This window comes from Odocoileus virginianus, chromosome 22 (assembly GCF_023699985.2).
Source record: "Odocoileus virginianus isolate 20LAN1187 ecotype Illinois chromosome 22, Ovbor_1.2, whole genome shotgun sequence".
Taxonomy (NCBI): Eukaryota; Metazoa; Chordata; class Mammalia; order Artiodactyla; family Cervidae; genus Odocoileus; species Odocoileus virginianus.
The window spans coordinates 27499776-27526906 of record NC_069695.1 but is presented as its reverse complement, the minus strand read 5'-3'; the positions used below and the strand labels follow the sequence as shown (position 1 = coordinate 27526906).

The following is a 27131-nucleotide window of genomic DNA, read 5'->3' as shown; positions in this document are numbered from 1 at the left end:
ATAGCTTATTATTAAAGATTATAGGTAATCTATTGCTTTTCATAACTATCTACTCCATAACATGAACTGTTGCTTTTTCTCCATAATCACAAAAAAGCAGTATTTCGACCTTGTTTAAAGAATGGGCTTCCTTTGTGGCTCAGATGATAAAGAATATGCCTGCAATGCAGGAGACCAGGGTTTGATCCCTGGGCTGGAAAGATCCGCTGGAGGAGGGCATGGCAACCCACTCTGGTATTCTTGCCTGGAGAATCCCATGGACAGAGGAGCCTGGTGGGCTACAGTCCATGGGGTTGCAAAGAGTTGGACATGACTGAAGTGACTTAGCACACAGCAGCATGCAGAGATGGGGAAACTGAGGCAGAGAGCTGTTAAATCAAGCCCAGCAAGGTTGTGATGAAACCAGTATATGGAAGCCCAGCACTCTGGCCCTGGAGCCCTCAGTTCGATTCTGCCTCTGCACCGCTGCTGATGTGTTAGTGATATTTTTCCAAATAGAATTTAGAAAGAATAGTTGTCAATTCATCAGATTATACCATAAAATCTTTTACTTCATTTGAAAATGTTATTACTTTCATTACCGAATAAATGTCCACCTAAGTTATTCCTAACGTTTCTCATAGTGTCTGTGTTTAAGTCACACGCTGCTCTCTGTTGCTCTGTTGTGTTGCTGGAAGTATTCTGCCTGTTCCAGCCTCAGGTTCATTTTTTTGTTTCCCCTTCTGTTCCTCTCTCTCTACTGAAGCGGTTTTGAGCACCTTCTGCGGTTAGTGCAGAGACGAGAAAGCAGCTAGTGGTACACCCACCTTTCACAGCCCCTCCTTGAGTTCAATATCAAGTTATTCAATCAACTGGTTATTAGGCTTCCCTGGAGGCTCAGTTGTAAAGAATCCACCTGCAATACAGGAGAGCGGGGTTCAATCCCTGGATGGGGAAGATCCCCTGGAGAAAGGAATGGCAACCCATTCCAGTATTCTTGCCTGGAGAATTCCATGGACAGAGGAGCCTGAAAGTCTACAGTCCATGGGGGGGCAAAGAGTCGGACACAACTGAGTGACTAACACTTTGACTTTCAGTTGGTTATGAGTGCCTGGTAAGTGCCAGGCTCTGTGCTGGATACTGAACAAAGCATTGCTGCTGTCCCTGTAGAGGCGCCACTGACTTGATTTCCGGGAGTGACTCTGTGTGTGTGGGAACTTAATCTCTCAGTCGTGTCCGACTCTTAGACTGTGGTTGCGACCCCATTGACTGTAGCTTGCCAGGCTCCTTTGTCCATGGGGATTCTCCAGCCAAGAATACTGGGGTGACTCTGAGTACCTCTCGTTTATGAAACACTTCACCCCAGCCTGGGGTAAAGTGGCGTTAGACTCTCCTCCCTTGTCCAGCACTCACCCTGAGTCTGCACCTCAGATCTACAGGGACCGAGAGTCAGCCCCACCAAGCCGGCTCCTTGTCATTTTCTGGAAAACCTCAGCAGTGCCAAGATGCCCCACACCCTGCTTCTCAGCATGTGGACTGCTAACCCCCAAGTGCTGGTCTTTTTGTTGTGCAGTCCGACAGCATTAGGCTTCTATTGTCATGGGAAGTATGTGTTTTCTTTATTTCCACAAAATCCCTTTTGCCTCATTAGTATTTGATTTTTCCTTAATTGACATTCGTGCCTATTAACACCCGGAGTTGGTGGGTTTTGTCTTGTCTTTTTCACTTGACGGATGGAATGGGTAGATAACAATCAAAAAGCGTTTGAGGGCCATTGCCTGAAGGAAGAAATCGCTGAAGTCGTTTACTGGAAGGCGATCAGAGCCCTCAATTATGGAGCCTTATAGACTTGCTTTATCATCATCAGTACTGTGTATTCATTTTCCACTGTGTGCAAAAATAAAAATGTATTTCATTAAGTACTGTGGGGAACTGGTAGGAAAAATAACCCCGCAGTGCTCGCCACACCCTGGTTTCACTCTGATGATGGCTGTAAGCTTTCACTGGATGCCTGTGATCTTCCATCCTGCTGGCTGGTGTCATTGATCCGTGAGCTCATTTATGGGGCCAGCTTTGCATGAGGGTCACGGATCTATCTACCTGGTTCTCTGAAAATTAGGCTTCCTCCTGATAATCTTCAGAAGGAAGCCGTACCTAGAGGGATCTTTCAGATTGGTTATAAAGGAGACCCTTGCAAATTGTAGGACCTAGAGAACCCTTCAGACACTCCGCACAAACCTGTCTTGACTGTCCACTTAGAGTAGTGGTCCCCCAATTTTTTGGCATCGGGGACTGATTTTGTGGAAGATGATTTTTCCAAAGATCATGGAAGGGAGGGGGATGGTTTCGGGGTGATTCAAGTGCATTCCATTTATTGGCTGTAAATACAGATGAAGCTTCTACCAGTGTGCACCTCCTGCTGTGTGGCCCGGTTCCTAACATTTCACGGAGCAGGTGTTGGGGACCCCTGACTCAGAGGGATCAAGTGAGATCTACCCTGGAATAAAAGGAGGACCTGGGGGCCAGCAGCCAGGCATTAGAAACTGACTTCCTGAATAAAAGAGCAGACAAGTTGGTTGGGAAACAAGATGAGACTAGCCTGATCCTCCCCACTTTCCCAACACATCTGCGTTTCTTCCTGTCTCTTCTGCTTTTCCCTCTCCATCACTTTCTCTTCCTGTCTCCCTCCCACATCACTGGCCTTTTCTCCCTTCCTAAACCTCTCTTGCATCCCTTCTTGTCGCGTTTCTTCTTAGTCCCAGCTCTTGGGCTATTTTCTGTTCTGCTGCCGCTGTTCTGACAGCAACTATTTTTCCTCTTAGATGGAATTTTGCGATCCACCTCCTCACTATACCACCACTGCCCTTGTTGTGGCGTTATATACTGAATCTAGTGGTTAAATAACCATCTAGTAAGATTAAACCGGGACTTTTAAGACTACCAAAGACACTTTCCTGCACGGTTCACTGCCTTAAATGAAAATGCTCGGTGAAGTCCTGTCTGCTGTTGCAGGCAAACCAAATGACTGCTTTCAGAGTCTTAAGTCCTGGTGGGTTAGATGCTACCAGATTGCCCCAGGCCAAGGCAGCACATATCAGGAGGAAAAATGAAGGCTTAGATCCCAAGATATTTTGCTTCTGATTTTTTTAATCAACTAACTTTCGATGACTTTGGGCTACCATTGAACAATTTGAATATTCCTGCTTCAGTTTCCCTTCTTTGCAAAAGACAGTATTGCCCTTACCCTCCTCCTTCTCTGGACCTTTTAGAAGGCTTATGGGTTGTTATTACTCACAAGATCTGGGATTTCATAGACTAACTGCTTCATATACATAAGGCACTATGTAAATTCCAGGTACGATTTTTTTTTTTTTTTCTAATTTGTTTCCTTTTTTGTACCATAGTTTTCTGGCCAGTCAGGTTGATCTTTAAAAAGTTAGTTTGTTGTTTTTTTTTAAACTCTTGTTGGTATTTATTTTAAGATACTTCTCCAAGAACACAGATGTCTCCTCCTTTACAGCATGAAGACTGTAAGGAATGGCTGGTTGCAATAAAACCGGAGGAGGGAGACGGCCTCGATGCTGCCTTTACTGCTCATTCGCTTTCTTTTTAAGCTGTGCTTTCAGTGTTACCTCCTCATCCATCTGCTCCTAAGCAGGAGGTTTCATCAGTCAATGTCCCTTCTAAAATTTACCAAGAAACATGTCTCATACCGGGACCAATAGTTCAGCTACAAGCAGTGTCACATACATTCTCCAGGGCTCACTGGCTGCTGCCAGATCTGACTTCCACCACATCATTGGAAGCCGACCCAGAGCATAAACTCACCTCCACTCTTGCTTCATACCACCAGCGGCTCAGATGGGACCCATGTCATAACTAAAAACCAGGATGACCCAAACAGCCAGAATCAGCCTCCATATTCTGAGAACAAAGATTCTGCCTGGCGGGAGATGTCCCCTGAGCGAGTGAGTGCGTGAAAGTCGCTCAGTCGTGTCCGAATCTTTGCGACCCCATGGACTATACAGTCCATGGAATTCTCCAGGCCAGAATACTGGAGTGGGTAGCCTTTCCCTTCTCCAGGGGAATCTTCCCAACCCAGGGATCGAACCCAGGTCTCTCACATTGCAGGCAGATTCTTTACCAGCTGAGCCACAAGGGAAGCCCAAGAATACTGGAGTGGGTAGCCTATCCCTTCTCCAGTGTATCTTCCGGACCCAGGAACCAAATCGGGGTCTCCTGCCTTGCAGGCGGATTCTTTAGCAACTGAGCTATCAGGGATGTCCCCTAGGAGAAGCATTTTTGGCAAGCCGTTCGCCCTCTGGCATGCCTGTCAATGCGGCCCACCACCCATTGGTTCTGGTGTGGAAACACTGAGACTCTCAGTCTCAATGCGGAAACATTGTTACTCTCAGTTGCCCTGATTTTTTTCTTCTTTATTACTCAATATTTCTTTCTGAAAAGATGACACTGATGTGGCTTACAAGAGATTCCTACTTTATTAAAAAGCATTTGTTTTCTATCACCAGAATGAATGTTCTCTATTCTGTAAGGGAATCTCAAGTAAGCTGCTTTCAGACCACTCTATATGGTAGAATAGTGCAAGTGGAATAGCACTACGGAAAAAAATCTCTGAAGCAGGCATTCTCGTCATTAAGCACCATATTTTGTTGGCTGTTTCACCCTGTCTGTGAAGGCAAATAAAAAGCAGTAGCGATTAAAATTTAATCTTCCCTAATCAGCTAGAGAAAATGCTGTGATTATTAAGAAATCTCTCTGTGTTGGCTTCTTCTTCTTTTTTTTTTTTTTCTGCTTTTGCGTTCATCGTTCTGAAATGCCTTTCTTTTTTTTTTTTTTTCATTTATTTTTATTAGTTGGAGGCTAATTACTTTACATCATTGCAGTGGTTTTTGTCATACATTGAAATGAATTAGCCATGGATTTACATGTATTCCCCGTCCCGGTCCCCCCCCCACCTCCCTCTCCACCCGATCCATCTGGGTCTTCCCAGTGCACCAGGCCCGAGCACTTGTCTCATGCACCCAACCTGGGCTGGTGATCTGTTTCACCCTAGATAATATACATTTTTTCGATGCTGTTCCCTTGAAACATCCCACCCTCGCCTTCTCCCAGAGTCCACAAGTCTGTTCTATACATCTGAGTCTCTTTTTCTGTTTTGCATATAGGGTTATCATTACCATCTTTCTAAATTCCATATATATGTGTTAGTATACTGTAATGGTCTTTATCTTTCTGGCTTACTTCACTCTGTATAATGGGCTCCAGTTTCATCCATCTCATTAGAACTGATTCAAATGAATTCTTTTTAATGGCTGAGTAATATTCCATGGTGTATATGTACCACAGCTTCCTTATCCATTCGTCTGCTGATGGACATCTAGGTTGCTTCCATGTCCTGGCTATTATACACAGTGCTGCGATGAACATCCGGGTGCACGTGTCTCTTTCAGATCTGGTTTCCTTGATGTGTATGCCCAGAAGTGGGATTGCTGGGTCATATGGCAGTTCTATTTCCAGCTTTTTAAGAAATCTTCACACTGTTTTCCATAGTGGCTGTACTAATTTGCATTCCCACCAACAGTGTAAGGGGGTTCCCTTTTCTCCACACCCTCTCTAGCATTTATTGCTTGTAGACTTTTGGATAGCGGCCATCCTGACTGGCGTATAATGGTACCTCATTGTGGTTTTGATTTGCATGAAATGCCTTTCATTTCATGACCAGTTCTTCTTTCTTTTGAAATAATTTTGAATTCTGACCTTCTAAAATGCTAACTGTCTTAAAGCATTTGAATCTCTTACGGTTTATGTTTTTAAACAATCACATAATTATTTTTAAAAATGAGGACCGAGAAAAGCATTATAGATCAGCTGGGTCAGCTGCATCTATTATAAATGGGAAAAATGAAGTGAGAAATGACATAGTTTGCCAAGGCCACATGACTCATCAGTGACATGGCTCAGACTGAAACTTGGGCCTCCACTCTGTCACATCCTCAGGAAAAGTCTCTGAATTTAGAAACTGAAATCGATGTCGACACTGTTAGAAACACTGCTTGCTGGTATTCTCTGCAAAGGTAAATGGAAAAATTAGGAGTATGATCCTGGTAATGTGAAATTACTGAATACAGACGTGTCTTATTTAAAAATAATGTACTCCCGAGTCATAAAACCAAGAGTGATTGTTTTCTGGCTGTGCCAAATTATTGTTTGCTTAAGATTGTCCATAACTAGTTCTCAGGACGTGTAAAGCATAATTTGATTCATTTTCTTTGTTTCCACGGGGCCCTCTTGTCGTCAGGAATTCCCTGCGCTGTATACGGCTTCTTCCCAAGGCAGACTCTCTTTGAATTGTTCACATCCACAGTGCCCCAAGCAAAAGTGAAAGTTGCTCAGTCTGACTCTTTGTGACCCCATGGAATTCTTCAGGCCAGAATACTGGAGTGGGTAGCCTATCGCTTCTCCAGGCGATCTTCCCAATCCAGGAATTGAACCGGGGTCTCCTGCACTGCAGGTGGCCTCTTTACCAACTGAACTATCAGGGAAGTGAGCCATTGTTTCTCACTGAATGAACTTTTGAACACCCCTATTATGTAAATGAGAGTAAGTCAGTATACTTAAAAACTTGTGTATATTAATTTTTTATTTTTTTTAAGTGCATAAAGGTAAGCAGAAAGACATCTAAGAATCTTAAGAGGAGCTTCCAAGGGACTCAAAATTAAGTCCTTGAAAGGAACCTATTTAGCTTTTGACACTGTTGGACAAGGAGTTTTTATGACCACATCCAAGAAAACAGTGAGTCAAGTTTATTGTTTATTTAGAGGCAGATGTGCCCTGTAGTTAGTGTCAAGGACTAATAGTTAGAGGAGTAAATGAAACGCCAGTTCATTTGTTTCATTTTGGGGAACAAAGGGATGGGGACTGGAGAGAGGTGTCTGCTTCCTGGACCAGCTGTCTCTTTTCTTCTGCATGACCACTGACCATCCATCCTTCAAACTCTCAAGCCTGTTGTCTTCATCCCAAAACAGACTGAGAGAAAGAAGATAGATGGAGCAAGGCAAATCTGTCCTTTCTCTTGTGAAAGCCAGGCTATGGATCACCTAGTAGTGGAGAGTGGTAACCTTACACTGGTACACAATGGCGAATGTGTAAAATATCACAGTAAATTCATTACTAGATAATTATAGCCTAAGCCACTTGACCTCAGAGTCAACTTCCTTCTGTGTGAAATGGTGATAATACTTAACATTGTGCAGGAGGTTCTAGTTTCAGACTCGAAGGCCCTCTCTGAGCATGACAGAGTGTTTCACTGCCAACCTTTTTGCTGCCACCTGCATCTTCTTGCAAGAAAGCAGGTGCCAGACTGACTTCTGGAAAAGCAGGCCGTATTCACTTGTGGCTTTTATCAGCTTGCTCTTGCTGGGTTTTAGATCTGGGAATCAAGGGGACCCCAAGGCAGGGACGGATGACCAGATAGTTCCCAGGAGTGTAGAAACCATAGGCTTCTGCCCCTTTCTTTCAGGATCAAACTAAATAGACTTCCGTGTCAGCTAAATATGAGCTTACTATGACCTGAGGCCCATTTAATTTTTTGTTCCGCACATTTCCTCCCTGGCAAGAAAATGAAAGGAAGCTTCACTTCTAAGTTCTGTTCCATTTCTGTATTTCTTCATTCTGTTCTTCATTTTAAAATGTCCACAAAATACTGATGATGAAAGTAAAATATAACAGCATGCCAAGACTATGTACTAATTGATTCAATTGGGCAATATAGTGCTGGGTGTTTTTTTCCTGTTCTTTTTTTTAATAGAATTTTTTTTTTTAAATTCAGCGTTCAACATCATAAAGTACAAGAGAAAAAATAAAAACAAAATTTGCCTGTAACATCATTACCCAGTCCTACACCCTACTGACATGTGGGTGCATTTAATTTCAGGTATTTTCATTGTACTTACACCTATTTCTGCAAAAAAAAAAATTACCTTTCCCTATAGAACTGTGACAGAGCCTGCTTTCACTTTAAAGCTATGTTTTAATTTTTAAGAAAACAGTAATATCCATAGTTGAGCTATAATGTCTATTTAAAAATACTAATCTGTGATTTTTTAAGTATATTTGAAACTGCCCAAGAAATTTAATTTAAAAATTAATCCAGCTATAACAAACACAGCAAAATTCTATCAAAATGTTATCTTTTTATAAATTCACTTTGATTTTTGAGGGGAAAAAAAGGCAGAGAAATCTTGGCAAATAGTTTTCTTTTCATGGCCCCAGCTTGATAATCTAATAAGGGAACTTCTTGGATACATATTTCACTATTGGAGGGAAGACAGCACATTGAGGACACTCCATATCTGGTAAATATTGTGCGTTAAAATAGATAAACAGTATAAGCCATCCTCCTGGCCCAAGGCAAGAAGAGTAACATTTTGCTATTTCAGATTAGGAAGTAATTACAGATTAATTTAACACAGTTGGTAGTCATTTTGAAACAACTTTGAAGCCTCTTGTTTTTTATTTCCTTTTTTTTAATCTGTGAAATTAAGATTTGATCTGAAAACAAAATCAATACAGCTCACGTGCGATTTCATTTTATGAACCTACTGTGATGATCTCATTCTCTACTTCTTTTCATAGGCTTTGTCCGACTCTCATCTTGTGGTTTTCCATCCTATTGTTTTTAATTAAAATCTTTTTTCTTGATGTAGATGGTTATTTTTAAAATCTTTATTGACTCTGTTACAATTTTGCTTCTGCTTTATGTTTTGGTGTTTCTGCTGTGAGCCCTGTGGGATCTTAGCTCATGGACCAGGGATAGAACCTACAGCCCCTGCATTGGAAGGCAAAGTCCTAACCACTAGACCACCAGGGAGATCCCTGTCTTATTCTGTTTTTCTTTATCTATACCCCATTATGTAATATTTTATCGGTGTAAAATGCTGTCTTTCTCATCTATGAGTCTTTACTCCTCAGCTGCTTTAAACGTTCTCTGTTTGTCTTGCTGGATCCATAGACATCTCCTCTGTACAAGGAGTGTACGGATGTATTAAATTTCACTTTTCATATGCAGAAGGAAAGAATTCCTTCTGCAGAAATTCCTTTGTCTTTTCTCTGTGCAACATCCTATATTGTAAGCCATTACCAACATCTCACCGGCTGCCAGCTTTACTTCTCTGTAGAGTGGGAAGATTCATCCTGTCTTAGAGATGAGAAAGCTGGAGCCCCATAGGTTTGGTAACTTCTCCAAGATGACCCAAAGACTGAGCCTGAACTCAAACCAGGTCTTCAGATTCCAAAAACCAGGGTACTTTCTCCTGCACACTTGAGGTGTTCTCTTTTGGTTTATTTTTTCCAGCTCCATAAAGTTTTCAAAATTGTTTTACCTTAAAAAGAAGTTTTCTTTTAATCATATTTGTGCAGAAGTTTTTCTTCATTTTATTATATATTTAACAATCTAAGTTAATGTGGGGCTTGATCTGGGGATGAATTAATTTGGAGTGATTCTTGTATAGGCTAGAAAACCAATGACCACAACTTGTTATGAATCTCTGAGTCAGGAGCAAGCAGGTTCTGTGAGTTTGAAGGGAGTGCCTGTGAATAAAATGAATGGAAGATCTGATAACAAATTTGGATGCTCAGAAGACTTTTTAGCCTACTTCTCCGCTGACTTCAGAGATTGACAAAAACAGTCTTCAATTTTGAAATATTGCTCGGACTTGTTTTTTTGTTTGTTTTTTGTTTAACCTATGTGAAGTTATAAGAAGCGATTTATTGCTCTCTCTGCCCAGTGTCACTCTGCTATTAAAGTAACGTTTGACACATGGTAGGAGCTCAATCAGGCTTCCCTGGCGGCTCAGATGGTAAAGACTCTGCCTGCACTGTAAGAGACCAGAGTTCAATCCCTGGGTGGGGAAGATCCTCAGAAGAAGGCCCTGGCTACCCACTCAAGAACCCAGTCAGTATTACTTGAATGAAGAAACAATGAGGGCCCTTACAAAATATGCTGGTTTTACGGTTGAGAGTCTCAGCACACAACTTAGGGGATGTTTCTCTATAAGAACCTTTACTGTGAGTCCAGCAAGATGGTGTCAGCTTTAAACTAACCTTCCCAAGGCAATGCCAGGTTTCTACCCTCAGAAGCAAGATCCTTGTCTAAGTCACTTTGATTACAAGCTACATGGCCAAAATGGTTGGCCCAGTATCAGAAAACAGAATTAATCAGAACTCCCCACTCTCCATGCATTCCATATGATTGAGGTGCTACTTGGGTACGTGTGAGAGTGCGGGTGATATAAATGCATGCATTTTAAACCCAGGCTGAATTTTGTGGAAAAGTTAGGGTTTGTGTTAAAGTCCATCACTGCTGTATTGCATGTATCAAATAATATAGGTAAATATTTTACTATTGACATACTTTCCTGGAAGTATCCCAGACAGTAAAGAAGCTGCCTGCAGTGCAGGAAACCTGGGTTCCATCTCTGGGTTGGGAAGGTGCCCCTGGAGAAGGGAATGACTGCCCGCTCAGTATTCTTCCTTGAAGAATTCCATGGACAGAGACTAGAATCCATGGGGTCGCAAAGAGTCGGACATGACTGAGCCACGAACACTTTCATTTTCTGGATATGTGTGTGTGATATACTTGGGTACGTGTGTGAGAGTGCAGGTGATATAAATACATGTATTTTAAACCCAGGCTGAAATTTGTGGAAAAGTTAAGGTTTGTGTTAAGTTCCTTCATTGCTCCATTGCGTGTTATGAATGACAGTATCAAATAATACAGGTAAATGCTTTACTATATTGACATGCTTTTCTGGAAGTATCCCCGAGAAACCTGTTTCTTTTCCCAGTGAAAGAGATAACATAGTCCAACCTGATAGTGGAACGTGACATGAGACAGGGGCATACGTTCTTAACAAATAAAGTCATTAAAACTTTCAGTTTAAACTTCAGCTCATTTGTTCCAGGCGGTGCCCCTGGGGCTCCTGTTTGAACAGCACATAGCAAGGTTAGATTTAGGAGGCACATTTTTCTTTAGCTTCTTTTAAAAAATGCCTGAAGTCAAATCCCTTGAAGGACTCTCCTCTCCCAGAATCACTGCTGCTCTGTTGGGTAGGTGAGATGGATGATTAAGGTACAAGGAAGCCACAGACTGAAAGCAGCTGAAAAATGGAAATTTTAAAGATAAAGCGATGAACATGCCTGAAAAATCTATACAGGATAGAAATGAGGGGATAGAGAACTAGAAATAGAATTTCAGCTGCCGTTTCACGTCTGGGTATTAGAGTCAGATTTGGTGAATCGGATGGGAGAAAATAATAAATGTCTTTTTGGCTTTTAAAAGAAGTATTTCACAGAAATTTAAATGAGTATCTGAACAGAAAAGTGTTTGGATTGGAGGAGTTTCTTCCAAGATTATTTTTTGGTTTCTTTTTAAGTAGAACTTAAAAGTTAAGTGAATAAATCTTAGGTGCACGTAGGGCTTCCAAGGTAGCTCAGCCAGCAGTTAAAGAATCCACCTGCCAGTGCAGGAGATTGGGGTTCAGTCGCTGGGTTGAGAAGATCCCCTGGAGAAGGAAATGGCAACCCACACTAGTATTCTTGCCTGGAGAATCCTCATGGACAGAGGAGCTTGGCGGGCTACAGTCCATGGGGTCTCAAAGAGTCGGATACGACTGAGCACACACACATGCACATACGTATGTATGCAACTGTTTAACTTCCCAGATCAAGATTCAGGACTTTTCTAGCTCTCCAGAAGATTCATTCTTATCCCCTCCTAGCCAGCTACCCGCCTTGCCAAAAAAAAAAGGTGGCCAGTATTCTGAGCACTGTCATCACAGATTCCTTTTGCTGCCTGTAACCTCTTGGGAATGGAGTCGTTTGGGATGTGCTTTTATGTCTCAGCTGCTTCTCTGAAACCCAGAGATGTAGTGTGTGGAGCATCCTCACTGCGTGGTTACTCATCTCTTTTATTTTCATAAAATCAGTAAAGAAGGCAGAAGTACAGTCAGAAGGAGAGAGGGAAATGAATGTGTTGGAGGGGATGGGGTCATAAACCATTTGTATTCACTTTAAAATGCCCCTGCTTCTCCCGAGTGATTAAAGTTCAAGTTTATCATGATGTGGCCCTCCATATATCAAGAAAAATTCAAACAAGGTTTACTGCGCTGTCCTGTCCAACATGACAGCCACTAGCCACACTTGACCTAGTGTTAGTTGCTCAGTTGTGTCCTACTTTTGTGACCCCATGGACTGCAGCCCATCAGGCTCCTCTGTCCGTGGAATTCTCCAGACAAGAATGCTGATGTGGGTTGCGTCCAGTGTTGCCTGCAACACTTGACCTACCTACATTACATTTAAACTAGTTAAAATGCATTAAAATTACAAATTCGGTTCCTCAGTCACACTAGCCACATTTCAGGTCCTCAAATGGCCACATGTGGCTCGTGGCCACCCTACTAAATGGTGAAGATATGGAACATTGTCTCCATTCTTGCAGAAAGTTCTGTTGGACAGCTGCTTAGAAAACTGGCTGTGAGTTTCCTTCCTCTTCTTCTTCCCCCTTTTCCCATTATAGTAATATTATGGTGGGTTTATTTATATTTTCATTGTAAATTGCCATGTAATTCTGTGGTCCTCAGACCATCATCTTCAAGCTTCCGTTTCCTGCACTTTCCCTCCATACTTGGAAAGAAAACAAGTAGGAGAATTCTCACAGCGTACTGCAATTTTACTAGAAATTTTAATTTCTAGAAGGTATCACGTGGTCTCCTTCCTGCATCCCACAGTGAGCTGACTTCTCATCCATCAGATTTCAGTTTAGACTGTCTCCAGGGAGTCTTCCCCACCCCTCCTCCCAGCCCCCAAGCCTGGATTACAGGTCCTTGTAGTTAAAATGGCCACAGTAACCTGGCTTCCGCCTGCTTATTGTAGTTGATTGTTTCCTGTCTCCTCTCTCCCATTGAACCAGCTTGCTGAGGCCAGGGACCAGCCTGTCCTGTTCCCCGGGGTATGTGCATCCTTAGGGACACTGTCTGAGGCTGTGGAAGGAAGGAACAGTGGCTACAGGAGGAGGGGACCGTAACCAAGTAACTTAACATTAGGATGGGGTTCCTTCCGCCAGCCCACCGCCCAGGCAAGGAGTCTGTTCCAGAGGGGGAATTATCAGAAACACCACCCTTTTGTCTGGCCACTTTTCCAAATACCCCTCAGTGCCCTGAGCTGTTTCTCCAGCAGTGATGTTGGCACATTCCAAACACTTGTGCTCTCTTCTGGTTAAAGTTCATGGTTTTCATCTCATCGGAAGTGATGTTGAAAGACACATACAAACTAATGAGATGATGCTGGGAAAGTGATTAAAGATGGGAAAGTGGAGCTGAAGCATGGTGATAATAGGATAGAAAGTTTTTGCTGTGTCTGTCTGCAGGCAGCTGTTCTGGGTATCACAGGCCAAATCTCACCAACCCAAATGACCTATGGGAAGGTGGCTGTATCCAGGAAAGGTAGGAAGCAGGGTAAGTAACAGAAGTCCGAGCTCAGTCTAGCTTTAAAGATAAATTTATCTTCCCGAGTATCAGGAAACATAGAGATTGGAGACTTAGAGTTGGTGGATTCGGTGTCTCAACAGTGCCAGGGAGGATCCAGCTCAGCCAGCCTGGATGTTGGCTTCATTCTTAGGCTGGTAGGGAAGTGGCTGCTGCAGGCAGGTGTAGACATCGTATCTGAGACCTCAGTGTCCAGTTAAAGAAGAGAGAGTGCCAGTTCTGGTCACTGGCGAGGGGAGGAGGTGGCCACGACTGAGTCAGCCGAAGCACCTGGAATCAGTGCAACAGATCTGAGTGTCTCCTACAAGCGCTCAGACCACCCAGCCCCAAACACGCCCTCCCCTACCCCCAGCCTATGAATTTAAAAAGTCCTTTCAGCCTGCACCAATGTGGAAAGTACTGAGTGAAAACCCTCTATTCCATTAGCTAATAGCAGTTTATACCTTAGAAATGATCTAAGGGGATAAACACAGAACACAGAAAACTCCCAGGATGAGAAGAGAGCCTCAGAGAAGAGCTCACCAAAGACTACTTGTAATGCTTCAAGTCTTACTGGAAGCAACGGGAACCTACTGTATAGCACAGGAAATTAGACTCAATATTTTACAATAGCCTATAAGGAAAAAGGATCTGAAAAGATAGGTGTGTGTGTGTGTGTGTGTGTGTGTGCACGCTTGTGTGCCCAGTCCTGTCCCACTCTTTGTGACCCCATGAACTGTAGCCTGCCAGGCGCCTCTGTCCATGAAATTTTCTAGGCAAGAATACTGGAACCGGTTGCCATCTCCTTCTCCAAGGGAATCTTCCAGACCCAGGAACCGAACTGGTGTCTCCTGCGTCTCGTGCATTGGCAGGCAGATTCTTTATCACTGTGGCGCCTGAGAAGACCAGATATATACACATATACATGTATATGTGTATGTGTGTGTGCATATGTGAAATGAAAGTGTTAGTTGCTCAGTCGTGTCCAACTTTTTGTGACCCCATGGACTATAACCCGCCAGGGGATTCTTCAGGCAGGAACACTGGAGTGGGTATCCATTCCCTTCTCTAGGGGATCTTCCAGACCCAGGGATAGAACCTCGGTCTCCAGCGTTGCAGAGAGATTCCTTACTCTCGGAGCCACCAGGGAAGCTGTATAAATATAGATATATTTATGGATAGCTGAATCCTTTTGCTGGGAACCTGAAACTTAACACAACATTGTTACATCCACTATATTTCAATTTAAAAAAAGGGGGGGACTTCTCTGATGGTCCAGTGGCTGAGAGTCTGTGCTCCCAATGCAGGGACACAGGTTTGATCCTAGGTCAGGAAACTAGGAGAAGAGGATGACTGAGGACGAGATGGTTGAATGGCATCACCACTCAATGGACATGAGTTTGAGCATATCTGGGAGGTGGTGAAGGACAGTGAAGCCTGGTATGCTGCAGTCACAAAGTCACGGGGTTGCAAAGAGTGGGACACAACCGAGTGACTAACAACAGCAGGGAACTAGATGCTGAAGCCGCCACAGAGATAGAAGATCCCATGTGCTGCCAGATCTGGCAGAGACAAATCAATTTAAAAAAAGAAATAAGTCTTACTAGTCTGCCTGAGCCCACCCATTAGGAAACTTCCTCCTTGTCCTAAAGTGTTAATCCCCCACTTTCCATCCTCCCCTCCCACAAGGAAACACTGGTTTCATTTTAAATTTAGCAATGTCCATACATATATGATTTTCAGTGTACATGGTATATATTCTGAGAAATCTGGATTCCTTCAACCGATCAGTTATGCTTTCTTTTTTCCTCCTCCGTAGACCTGGCAGTGTTAGAGCTGTGCTGAGTGAGGTCACAGTCTAACTACAGTATTAACCCTGCAAATCTGTTCATTTTTACCCCAGCACCCTGAGGCAGGGTATGGAATGTGTCCAATTGAAAAACTATTACAGACGCTGCAGTGCTGTGATGGGCTGAATTGTAACGGAGACTGGGTGTGTGTGTGTGTGTGTGTGTGTGTGTCTTTAGCCAAGAGATCTAAAAGGAAGTCGGGTAGTACGTAGCTCTTAAAGGTGGAGGTTACATGATTGTACTCTTAAAGGAAAAAATGCATTTTCTGACACCCAGATTTTAAAATGCTGTTGAATATTTCCCAGCCTTCACTGCTTTACATTTCCTACTGATGTGTATCCTTGTTTTTTTAGTTCTTTTCCCCATCCCGTACCTCTTTGACTTTTCTCTCTGTGTTGCAATCATCCGTTGTGCTTTTTAATGTCTATATTGAGTTGTTAAAAATACACCGGAACATACAAAGAATGACACAGTGACCATCTACAAACCCACTTCCCCCAGTTTAAGAAATAAAGCATGAACTCTTTCTATGACTGTTCCAGGGCTCTGTTTAATTCGGCACGGAGAAAAGCACCACACAGATGGTCAACATTTTGCGTAAAAGCTCAATCACCACCCCATTCACAGTAGATGTGGAGTTTCAGAAGGACGTGCATTCCCAGTCTTGCCTGGACATGTGGTTAATGCTATCTAGTCCAACAGTTGTGCCCCAGGTAAATCCTGAAGCTGTTTTGGATCATAAAATCTCGGATGTTTTGCAAATTTATATTTCATCATGCTGGGCTTTATGCACAAAAACTAGATGACTTCCCATTTGTAATCTCCATCAAAGGCATTTCTCAAAATCCCTTTATTATGCCTTATCACTGACTCTGCCGCACATTGTTTGCAAACAATCTCTGGCTAAATTGTACATCTACAAGCACCCTCGTGGCGATCGCCTGGCAGAAGTCAGACATAAGTGCTGTTTGAGCTTTTTCCTAATTGTAGATTCTAAATATTTGACCCCCTACTTTGAGTGCCAGAGACCTGACTTGACTTGTCTGTGGTTTGGGCTCGAATTTGAAAGCGATCAACCATGTTTGGATGGTATTTGAAATATATGTATTGTATCCATGGAAAGGATGGCAGATTTTATTTTCTCAAGAGTACAGTTTCTTCAGCACGTTCTCGTGCCATCATGTGACGTCCTCCTTCTGCTTCGTTTGTTTCCAGGGTACCTTTGCCTGTGGGGCAGCACACTGCACCCCATGTGCCTCAGCCCCCCCTTGGAAAAGTATCTCTTCTGTGAGCTCAGCATGCATGAGAGCAGCTGGCTCGTGGCTCCCAAGCACAGACCTAATCACTGGGGGGGGACACGCTTTTCAAGGTGTCCCCAGTTCCATAGTCTTCTAGTGAGAGAAGCAGGAGCCCAGTGGGTAGATGTGGGTTATTTTTTTGTTTGTTTCATCTGTTGACTGATGAAGTTCTGGTACCTGTTTACAAGGTTGCCTTGAGTGTGTGAACTGATGGTTAGACCAGTCATGCCCCATGCCCCCTTTCTCCTGATTTGGAAAATAGAAATTAAAGAGACCATTCTGCAGAACCAAAGGGCCGACGGTCTGTATTTATCCCCAGCCCGTAGCGATAAGGTAGTTTTCCAAGAGAAGGCTAGCGCATATGTAATTTATCTGGATGGGGAGACCATTTCAAGTATTGATTATCTTTTCATTTGTAGTGAATAGTACTTCTCCACAAGCCATTAACCAATTGTTAAATGTAAGAATTCATTAGTAAAATAAGCCATCACAGTGCGTGGTTCGATGTGAAATAAATATTAGTTCAGCTCCTTGATTCTGAGCATGGGAAGTTTTCCTTTTGTTTGTCACATATCTCGAGGTTTTTTTATATGCATGACAGTAAAAGCTAGAGCTTGCTGATTTTCCAGATTTTATTAGCGAACGAATATCAGCGCTAGTCACTGGCTTATTCTGTAGGAGGTATGCATTTCCTTTCTCTCCACTAAATAAAGCAAACATGTCTAAACTTGCTTCTCTCTCTGTAGGACAGTCGGCCCAATATGTCAAGACCTCTGATCACTAGATCTCCTGCATCTCCACTGAACAATCAAGGCATTCCTACTCCAGCACAGCTCACAAAATCCAACGCACCCGTCCACATCGACGTGGGCGGCCACATGTACACCAGCAGCCTGGCCACCCTCACCAAATACCCCGAGTCAAGGTAATCCGAAAGTGCATGTGTTTGATGAGCTAACCGTTCTTCCTTTGACCAGCTTTGCAGCGTGGCCTCACCGTGGCCAGGAGTAGGATGTACCCACCCCCCCACCCCACCCCCCCCCCGCCCCAAACACTGCCCTGGGACACGAACGTAAATCTGTGAGTCAGGGTTTGATCCAGAGCTTAGCCGAGTGCGCGTGAGAGTGTCACCGAGGATGGAGTTCTGCGATAGTTCAGTCCTCTGAGATCTCCACCTTTCTTAGCATAGTAAACAAAGGATGGTGATTGCTCCCCCTGACCTTTCTTCTGTTCTCTTCTGCTAAAACACACTTTCTTATCAAGTCTTAGAATTTTATAAGGGATCATTTGGCCCACCAACTTGTGAACTGGAAAAAAAATCGAGACTCTTATCAGTAGGGCAGTATATTTAGAACAGCTGGCAAAAGTCCAGAAAGATAATCTTGCTTGAAAAAAAAATGAAGGGCAGTGGAACTAAGAGCGCAAGGCAGATAAGCAAATATAAAAAGGATGTGAAGGGGGGCGGCTGTCGTACAGACAGGCACTGTACACCACTCTGAGGACAGCTCCCCTCCTAAGTCCCCGTCCACCCATTTCTAAAGGAGTTCCAAGGCAACAATGTACTTTGCACCCCCGGACCCCAGTGCTCCCGCCTCCACCTCAGCCCATCTGGATCTGGGGGCTGTGGCAGAACCTCTTAGGGAGTTTATCTTAGGCGGTTAGGCTGTTGAGTAGAGAAAGAGGCATGAGCTCATGTGGGCTGATGTTGGGAAAAAGAGCTTCCCCTCCCTGTTTCTGCTCAGATGAAATGGAAACAGAGCACTTGGGCTTCAGAAGAGCACTCATTGCAGGGTTTGAGCACCTCCTACAGTGTGACAGGGATCAGGCAACTTACAGCCTAAGGAGAGAGCACTGATGAAATCACCGTCATAACTGCACGAAGACGGCTCTTTTGTTTTTTGTTCATCTCACTTCACTGTCTGATATTTTATGAAGGAATGTGCGTGTGTGCCAAGTCGCTTCAGTCGTGTCTGCCTCTTTGTGACCTTATGAACTGCAGCCCACCAGGCTCCTCTGTCCATGGGATTCTCCAGGCAAGAATCCTGGAGTGGGTTGCCATGCCCTCCTCCAGGGGATCTTTCCGACCCAGGGATCGAACCTGTGTATCCTGTGTCTCCTGCATTGTAGGTGGATTACCACTGAGTCACCAGAGAAGCCCCAGTAGGATAATATATTGAGTCAAAAGTTAATAATTGAGTTAAATAAAATATATCAAAATTGATTTCACCTGTTCCTTTTTACTCTTAATGTGGCTACCAGAAAATACAAAATTACACATGTGTCTCGCTCTTTATTACTGTTGGACAGCACTGAACTATATATTCAGAGATTCAAAAAGCATGTACATAATTAAACCTCTCCCTCCCCAAACCTCCTGATACTTAACATCTATCATAAATTGAATATCTCTTTCTCCAACTTAATTAGAGAAGATACAGTGATCATCTTTTTTTCTCATTCTTTCTCTGTTCTTCCTTGTCCCATACAGTGAGCCACAGTATCCTGGGAGCAACATCAAAAACAATTTGTGGTTCATTATTCCCAGGTTCGAAAGTTGACGCTCCCATTTAATAGTTATTTGGCCATGGGTAGGTTCAATTTCTAAACGCCTATCTTCTGTCTTGTGAAATAGACACAAATATATATTCTTCCAAGGTTATTGGGAGGATTATATGTGATTACAGAAAGCATGCGATGGCCCTGTGCCCAACACATAGTATTGCCTTTATACTTAATCCTCTGCCAAACCCAGCAATTGTTTCTTTTCAAACTGCCTTCCAAATTCCAAATATATCCCATTCCTTCATTTCCTAGACCACAGTAACAGCCTCACTTCTGGATTCTTGCCTGGATTCCTACAGGCTCAAAGGCATCCTTGCCTGCATCTTCTGGTCCTTCATCTTTAATGTCCCCACCTGTTGCAGAACTGCTGAGCCATTCCAAGGAGATATTTTTAACCATATGTCCAGACTTTTGGAAACAAGCCTTACAAGTAACTTCTGTTTCTGTTGCATACACCTAAACCAGATGACACTGGTTAGAAGACAATGGTGTGGATGTTGAATTGGTCACTGTGTATTGCTTTCCTTCCTCTTGGATTTGGGGCAGAGGGGCTTGGAAAGCAATTAAATGGTCATTTCAAAGCAGCAGTCAGTTTAATGGGACTGATCCCAGGAGGTGCTAGTGGTAAAGAATCCGCCTGACAATGCAAGAGATGTAAAAGACTCTGGTTCAGTCCCTGGGTTGGGAAGATCCCCTAGAAGAGGAAATGGCAACCCACTCCAGTATTCCTGCCTGGGAAATCCCATGGACAGAGGAGCCTGGAGAGTTACAGTCCATGGGGTTGGAAAGAGTCATACATGACTGAACTTCTGAACACAGGACCACAACTTCAGTAGCCAAAGATATAGGGAAGAAATAGTTCTTCATGCTTTTTTCCATAGATGTCAGATGCTCCTTCCAAATTCTAGGAAAATCTCATCTGTATCGTCAGTGTTTGGGGGATACATTTTAGGATATTAGGTTGGCCGTGGCCATGGAATGACAATAATTCCAAGCCAAGTTCTCTAGATTCTAGGGTGTCTTGACCCCTTCTCAGCCTTTGGGACCATTCCCAGCCCCCTGGTTCCTCTCTTATCCATTTTTTCCTTGGTGTAGCCCAGAGGGGAAGGGGTTTTTCCTTGGTTTTCTTTTCAAGGATTTCAGGAGGAGACCTGTAGTGTAAAAAGCTGTTTGTGTTACAGAGTGTTAGAAAGCTGTTTGTAACAAGTGATCTTAAAAGATATGATGGCTTTTTATAAATTCAAAGGTCCTGCAAGAGTCTTTACTTCATTTTGAAATATTGTAGGTGATTTTTTATTCTATTTCTATTTACTGTCTTATGGACTAAAGATTACCTTTAGAACCATGGTCCCTAACCTTTTTGGCACCAAGGACAGGTATCAGGGAAAATAATTTAAACACAGACCGAGGTGGGGAGGTTTTGGGGTGATTCAAGCACATTACATTTATTCTGCACTTTATTTCTATTGTTATTACATCTGCTCCACCTCAGATCATCGGGCATTAGATCCCAGAGGTTGAGGACCCGTTCTTTAGAACATTGTCCCCAGAAAGTGGTAAATTGGACACAGGTAAACATTAGAAGCACCTGGAAAGCATTAAAAGACCGTCCAAGACCCCAGACCAGTGAAACAAGGATCTCTGCAATTTTCCTAACAGATCCTGATTTTTCACCATATGGCTCTATATGGTCCTTCCAAGTGAATATAGGTCTCTTACTCAATGAATATTTTGATACTTGGTGCTATATCATAATGGCCATTCCACCATTGAAAATACACCTTCATCTTCATTTCTTTAATTAGCAAGGTTCCCTGGTTCCGCTGTATGCACTGATGTGTCCTATTTTTTTTTTTTTTTTTTGGCTTACAAACCCTAAGTAAGGATTCAGTAATAGAGTTGACTTTTACATTTTACAACAAGGTTAATTATTCACATTGTCATTCACTTTTATTATTGGGTGGTTTTTAGCTAACAGGACTGGACATAAGGGTTCAAATTAACTGTAGTGCTGCATATATCTGTGATGTGGTCTGTCTTTACCAGTGTTTCATGTAAGATGCAAAACAGGTCTTTGGAGGTGTTTATGAGACAGAGGCTGATCCATACCACCTCAGTGACGAACACTGTTCCCTTTCAGGGACACCTTGCGTGTGTCATTTCAGTTGTGTCTGACTCTTTGGGACTCTATGGACTGTAGCCCACCAGGCTCCTCTGTCCATGGGATTCTCCAGGCAAGAATACTGGCATGGGTTGCCTATGCCTTCCTCCAGGGACCTTCCCACCCCAGGTATTGAACCTGAATCCCCTGCGATTCCTGCACTGCAGGTGGATTCTTTATTGTCTGAGCCACCTAAAGCCTCGTGGGAGCCTCCAAGTCTCCAATTCTGTGCTGCTTTTTGGAATTGGAATCGCCAGGAAAACCACTCAGTTCGGATCTGTAAGAATTTTACATCAAATAAGTGAAACCAAAACTTTAGAGTCAAAAAAAAATATTATCAGCATGAAAATATTTTAAATAGATATACAAAGGAGATAGAACACATTTAACAGTTTGTTAGCTTGATTTCTAAGTTTTAAATATCTAGACATATGGGAGGTGGACCTCACTTATACTCTTGCCTTGTGCCCTGCACAGTTTAAGAACAGACCTGATTATATCTAACTCAAAAATCCAAGGTCCCCACTAACATCACTGGTAACAAAAATCTAGGTATCTGATTTGTCCTAAGTAAGTAATATTGGTAACAAATTACATGTCCTTTTTAAAACCTCCTAATGTTGACACTGAAACATCTGCCTAGCCACACATGTCTGTGAAACTAAATGAATGTTCTAGGCAAGAATAGTGGAGTGGGTTGCCATTTCCTTTCCCAGGGGATCTTCCTGGCCCAGGGATCAAACCCAGGTCTCCCGCATTGCAGGCAGATTCTTTACCATCTGAGCCACCAGAGAAGCCCATGCTTTAAAACAGTCATCCTCAATCTTTTTGTCACCAAGGACCAATTTTATGGAAGACAATTTTTCCACGAACCAGGCCAGGGATGGGGGACGATGGTTTCAGGACGATTCAAATGCATTACATTTATTGTGCACTTTATTTCTATTATTACATCAGCTCCATCTCAGATCATCAGATATTAGATCCTGGAGGCTGGAATCCCTGCTTTAAATGAACACATAAATCTGAGTTCAGAGTTAGGTCTATCTCAGCCTTAATGGTCACCTCGAACAAAAATAATATTAACAGCAGTTACATTGATGACTATTCTGATGTGGACTTCTTAAAACCGGGAAGTGGGCTGATAGAACTGATTAACCAAACCTATCAGTTGGCAGTGAGGCAAGGCCTAGCTAGAAGAGCTGCTAACCTGGAAGTGAAAGACGAGATCTCATGTTACAATCCCCTGAGCTATCCTATCTGTGTGCTTCACAGAGCTTTTGTATCTTTTAAACCAAGTATATGAGTTAACTCCCACATAAGGAGATTATGCTGAATCAGTCTCTTCTGAATAGCCGCAGTTACTAAGCATACTGGCGTATGTAGCTAATTGCAAAACCCAAGAGACTCAGCTTTCAGCCTTGCGGTTGACACCCATGGCCACCCAAGGGGTGTATGTATCTGGTGCTTTAGGACGGCAGTGCCAGGCGTGTGTGCCTTGCCAGCAGAGAGCTGGCTCTGGCAGGCTTCACCCTCAACGTGCTGGCCATTCCCAGGCACTTCACCTGGAGCTGCACTGACGGGAGGGCTTCCCGGTGACTTGGGTTCAGTCCCTTGGTCGGGAAGATCCCCTAGAGAGGGAAGTGGCTACCCACTCCAATATTCTTGCCTGGAGAATCCCATGGACCAGAGGAGCCTGACGGGCTATGGTCCATGGGTGGCAAAGAGTCAGACATGACTGAGAGGCTGAAACAACAGCAGCAGCCCTGAAGGGAAAGTTGGGCACATGCGTCATTAAGAGCTTGGTCCGCAGTTTCAGGACAACTGAATTCTCGTGTGTGGATTTCCCAGTACCTTCTGTGTGCCAGCCTCGGGAGTTTTCTGTAATCCTGTGTCAGGGCTGGGGGTTCTGTGCTCTGCCCGTGACGTCAACAGTCCCAGTTCATACTGCGGTCCCTAGACACACAGTGGGTCCCCAGTTAACTCATATACTTGGTTTAAAAGATACAAAAGCTCTGTGAAGCACACAGATAGGATAGCTCAGGGGATTGTAACATGAGATCTCGTCTTTCACTTCCAGGTTAGCAGCTCTTCTAGCTAGGCCTTGCCTCACTGCCAACTGATAGGTTTGGTTAATCAGTTCTATCAGCCCACTTCCCAGTTTCTCACAGGCTCACGCTTCAGGATCTCAACAAAAATGCCCCCAAATTAATGCACCCTGTTTCACAAACTGTTCCCTAAACGTTCATTTGGAATTACTGCATGGCACTGAATATAACTCAGATGGTAAAGAATCTTCCTGCAATGTGGGAGACCCAGAGTCAATCCCTGGGTGGGGAAGATCCCCTGGAGAAGGGAAAGGATACCCACTCCAGTATTCTGGCCTGGAGAATACTGGTCGCAAAGAGTCGGACACGACTGAGTGACTCTCACTTCACTTCACTTCAAATGGAAAGAGACAGCTGCTGGGGAAATGCCTGTGGACCTTCACACAGTGAGGACAGTCTAATGGTGAGCACTTCTGATTGGCAAGATTGGTTGGTCTTTCCAAAAATCTTAAAGAAGAGACTTCCCCGGTGGTCCAGAGGTTGAGAATCCTTCTTGCAATGCAGCCGACTTGAGTCTGATCCCTGGTTGGGGAACTAGGATCCTGCCTGCCATGGAGAAAAAACCCTCATACTTAGGCAACTGCTGAGACCACGTGCAGCAACTAAGACCTGATACAGTCAAAAATAAATAAACATACTTTAAAAAAAAAAGAAAAGGAGCTTAGTTTATGGGGTGACTCAAAAGGAGGAAAAGCACCTGGCCAATGAACAATGGAAAGTCTCTCCAGGATAATAAGGGAAATTTTTCTCTTCTCTGTTTCTTTTTTTCATCTTTCAATATTGCTTTTCCAAAACTGCTCCTCAGTTATATAGGCAAAGAGTAAATAAAACCAGCTTCAAAAGACTGTTTGTTTTTTGTTTTTCAAAAACAATGAAGCTGGATTTTATGTTTAGGGCTGAAAAGCCAGCTTCAGTAACTTAGGCTAGCAGATTCAGCCAAGTTGCTTTGCCACTGGGAGCAACATAGGCCCGAGTTTTAAAGTAATCTAGCTCATCAAGTCTTACCTTAGAGCATTATTCGAAGAAAAGTGCAGCCAAATTACAGGCACTGGCCTGTAGTTTTCCCTGTCATATTCTTTTATTCATTCCACAGATTTATTCTGTGTTCTCTGTCAACTGTGGCATACACTAGCCAGCAAAAGTCCTTGCCCTCTTGTCGTTTACATGGGAGTGGGGTGGAAGACAGACAGTAAACACGTACACAATCAAATAATGTTTGAGATGGTAATAATGAAGTAGGACGAAAAATAAAACAGGGTAAATAGCCTTGGGATATAGTTTGCTTCCTATGCTAAGTCTGCAGATAATTTTATCCTGTGGTCTCTTTCTTCAGGATAAATCTTCATTTGTTCATCTACATTTTTCAAGAGAAAATCTAGGTTACATTTCAGGGTTGATGAAGAAGCAGATTGTTGTGACTTTGGTATCACAGATCACCCTTGATCTGTGATCAACAGCCTGTCCTTTTTTTTTTTTTTAAGTTTAAGTAATTTTATTGTCTATTTATTAATTTGTTTGGCTGCACTAAGTCCTCACTGTTGCACACAAGCTTTCTCTAGTTGCAGCGAGCAGGGCCTACGCTCTAGTTGTGGTGCACGGGCATCTCACTGTGGTGTCTTCTCTTGCTGTGAAGCACCAGCTCTAGAGCTCCAGGACTTCAGTAGTTGTGGCACTCGGGCTTAGCTGCCCCGTGGCATGTGGAATCTCCCCGGACCAGGGATTGAAGCCCTGTCCCCTGCATTAGCAGGCAGATTCTTTACCACTGGACAACCGGGGAAGTCCTAGTGGCCTGTTCTGCATCCTGTGATTCACCTCCTATTATCTAATGTGTGGCAGATACACACGTTCACGCTTCATCTCAGTCGGGGAAGCTCAGGGTCATGTCTGTTGTCAGGGCCATGGGTACGGAACAGCTCCAGCCCCGTCCATCATGTCCAGATTACCTTGCTAGTTATATTAACCATAATGCTGTTTCTGGTACATTTTCTATATTTTTGCATCTGGTGGTGACTGAAGTTTTATTTGGTGTTAACCGAAGTAGAGAGTTAACAGATGTTCAAAATAAACGTGGGCAGAAGGCCCTTGGAGGCAAATAATAACAAGGCTCCCTTAGCCTGATCCTTAGACACAGAAGAAGGGGCACACTGCCTCGCCCCCGCAGATGGAGCCAGAGCCCTTGATGGCAGAGCAGTGACAATGGGCGGGGAGTAACACTGCGTATTTAGAGTGAAACAACTCAGGACAGGGCTATAAGCCCCATCTCAGTTTTTATTAACTTCTCACTTGCCAAGCACTCAGCCTCGACTTAGATAAAAAGCTCCTCGGAAAGCTCCTTCTAACTTGGTTCTCACCCTTGAATCCTTGGTGCCTCGCTAGTATCAGGCCAGCCACAGTGGACATTCAAGACTTTGCTTAATATGTGAATTAATTATTGGGTAAAAAACTGTACCCAGAGGCCAGAGCTTCAAAACAATGAAGGTCGAATAATCAAGTGAAGCTTTTCAAAATAGAAAATTACATTTAAAGCTGGCCTGGGTTCGTTACCTCCACCATTCCATGTGCCGCCATAACATTATAGGAGGGCCTGTTATTGACTTCATTTAACAGATAAGAACACGCAGCTCCACAAGGCTCAGCAGTGTGTTCACCCTTATTCAGCAAATGGCGGAAGGACCAGGATTCCAGCTCCCTCTGGCTCCAGGACCTTGGTTTTTTATTCTTTTAAAGTCATGCGCTGAAGAATTGATGATTTTGAATTGCGGTGCTGGAGAAGACTCTTGAGAGTCCCTTGGACTGCAAGGAGTTCAAACCAGACAATCCTAAAGGAAATCTGCCCTGAATGTTCATTAGAAGGACTGATGCTGAAGCTCCAATACTTTGGCCACCTGATGCGAAGAGCTGACTCTCTGGAAAAGACCCAAGACCCAGGCTGAATAAGCCTGGAGTGCTGTAGGCCATGGGGTCACAAAGAGTTGGACACGACTTAGCGACTGAATAACAATAACACACAACAGAGCCATGCTTCTCAACCTTGGTGGCATGTTAGAATCAACTGAGACTTGAAAAAGAAAACCTCGTCCTGCCCACAAAGATTCTGATTGCATTGGCCTTGAGCAGGGCCTGGGCTTGGGATTTGCTAATATTTCCCACCTTCAGCCATGCAGTGCATCTTTCCACCTTCTGAGACTGTGTTCTAAAGGTGGGCTTTGGCCAAGGGAGCAGGTCGTCTACAATATCTCAAGCTCCTTTATTCTCAAGTGGCCTTCACCCAGCATTAGCTGGGTCAGTCCTGGGGCATGTGGGACCCCTGGGTGCCGGAGCTCCCATTGGGTCTCCTGCCCTGAGCATGTGGCCCAGGGTTGTCCAAATACCGTGCCATCCATTTCTGTGTGTCATGACTTGAAAAAGTCTGAAAAGCACCACCTTAGATGGGATAGAGGGATAAATGAGTCTTGTTCTTCTTTGCCGCTGGGTTTCAGGAGGTTCTTTTTTTCCATGCCCCATGTTCAGCACACACACCCTCCCACAGCAAGGGACAAAGTTGGCCTTGGACCAGTGACCTTGCCACCTGCTGATGGCTGCTGGGTTGCACCTGTGAAGATAAATTCATTAGCAAAACTTTCAGGGATCAG

General features: G+C 43.6%; 1 protein-coding gene across 4 annotated transcripts in view; it reads left to right on the top strand.

Moving 5' to 3' along the window:
• The window catches only part of KCTD1 (potassium channel tetramerization domain containing 1), a 196961-nt gene that overhangs the window by 130182 nt on the left and 39648 nt on the right, over positions 1 to 27131 (top strand). For all 4 annotated transcript variants that reach the window (XM_070452773.1, XM_070452774.1, XM_070452771.1 and 1 more), the window contains exon 2: positions 17415 to 17593. In XM_070452773.1, coding sequence (XP_070308874.1) covers positions 17415 to 17593 — 179 coding nt within the window. The remainder of the gene's footprint in view (positions 1 to 17414; positions 17594 to 27131) is intronic.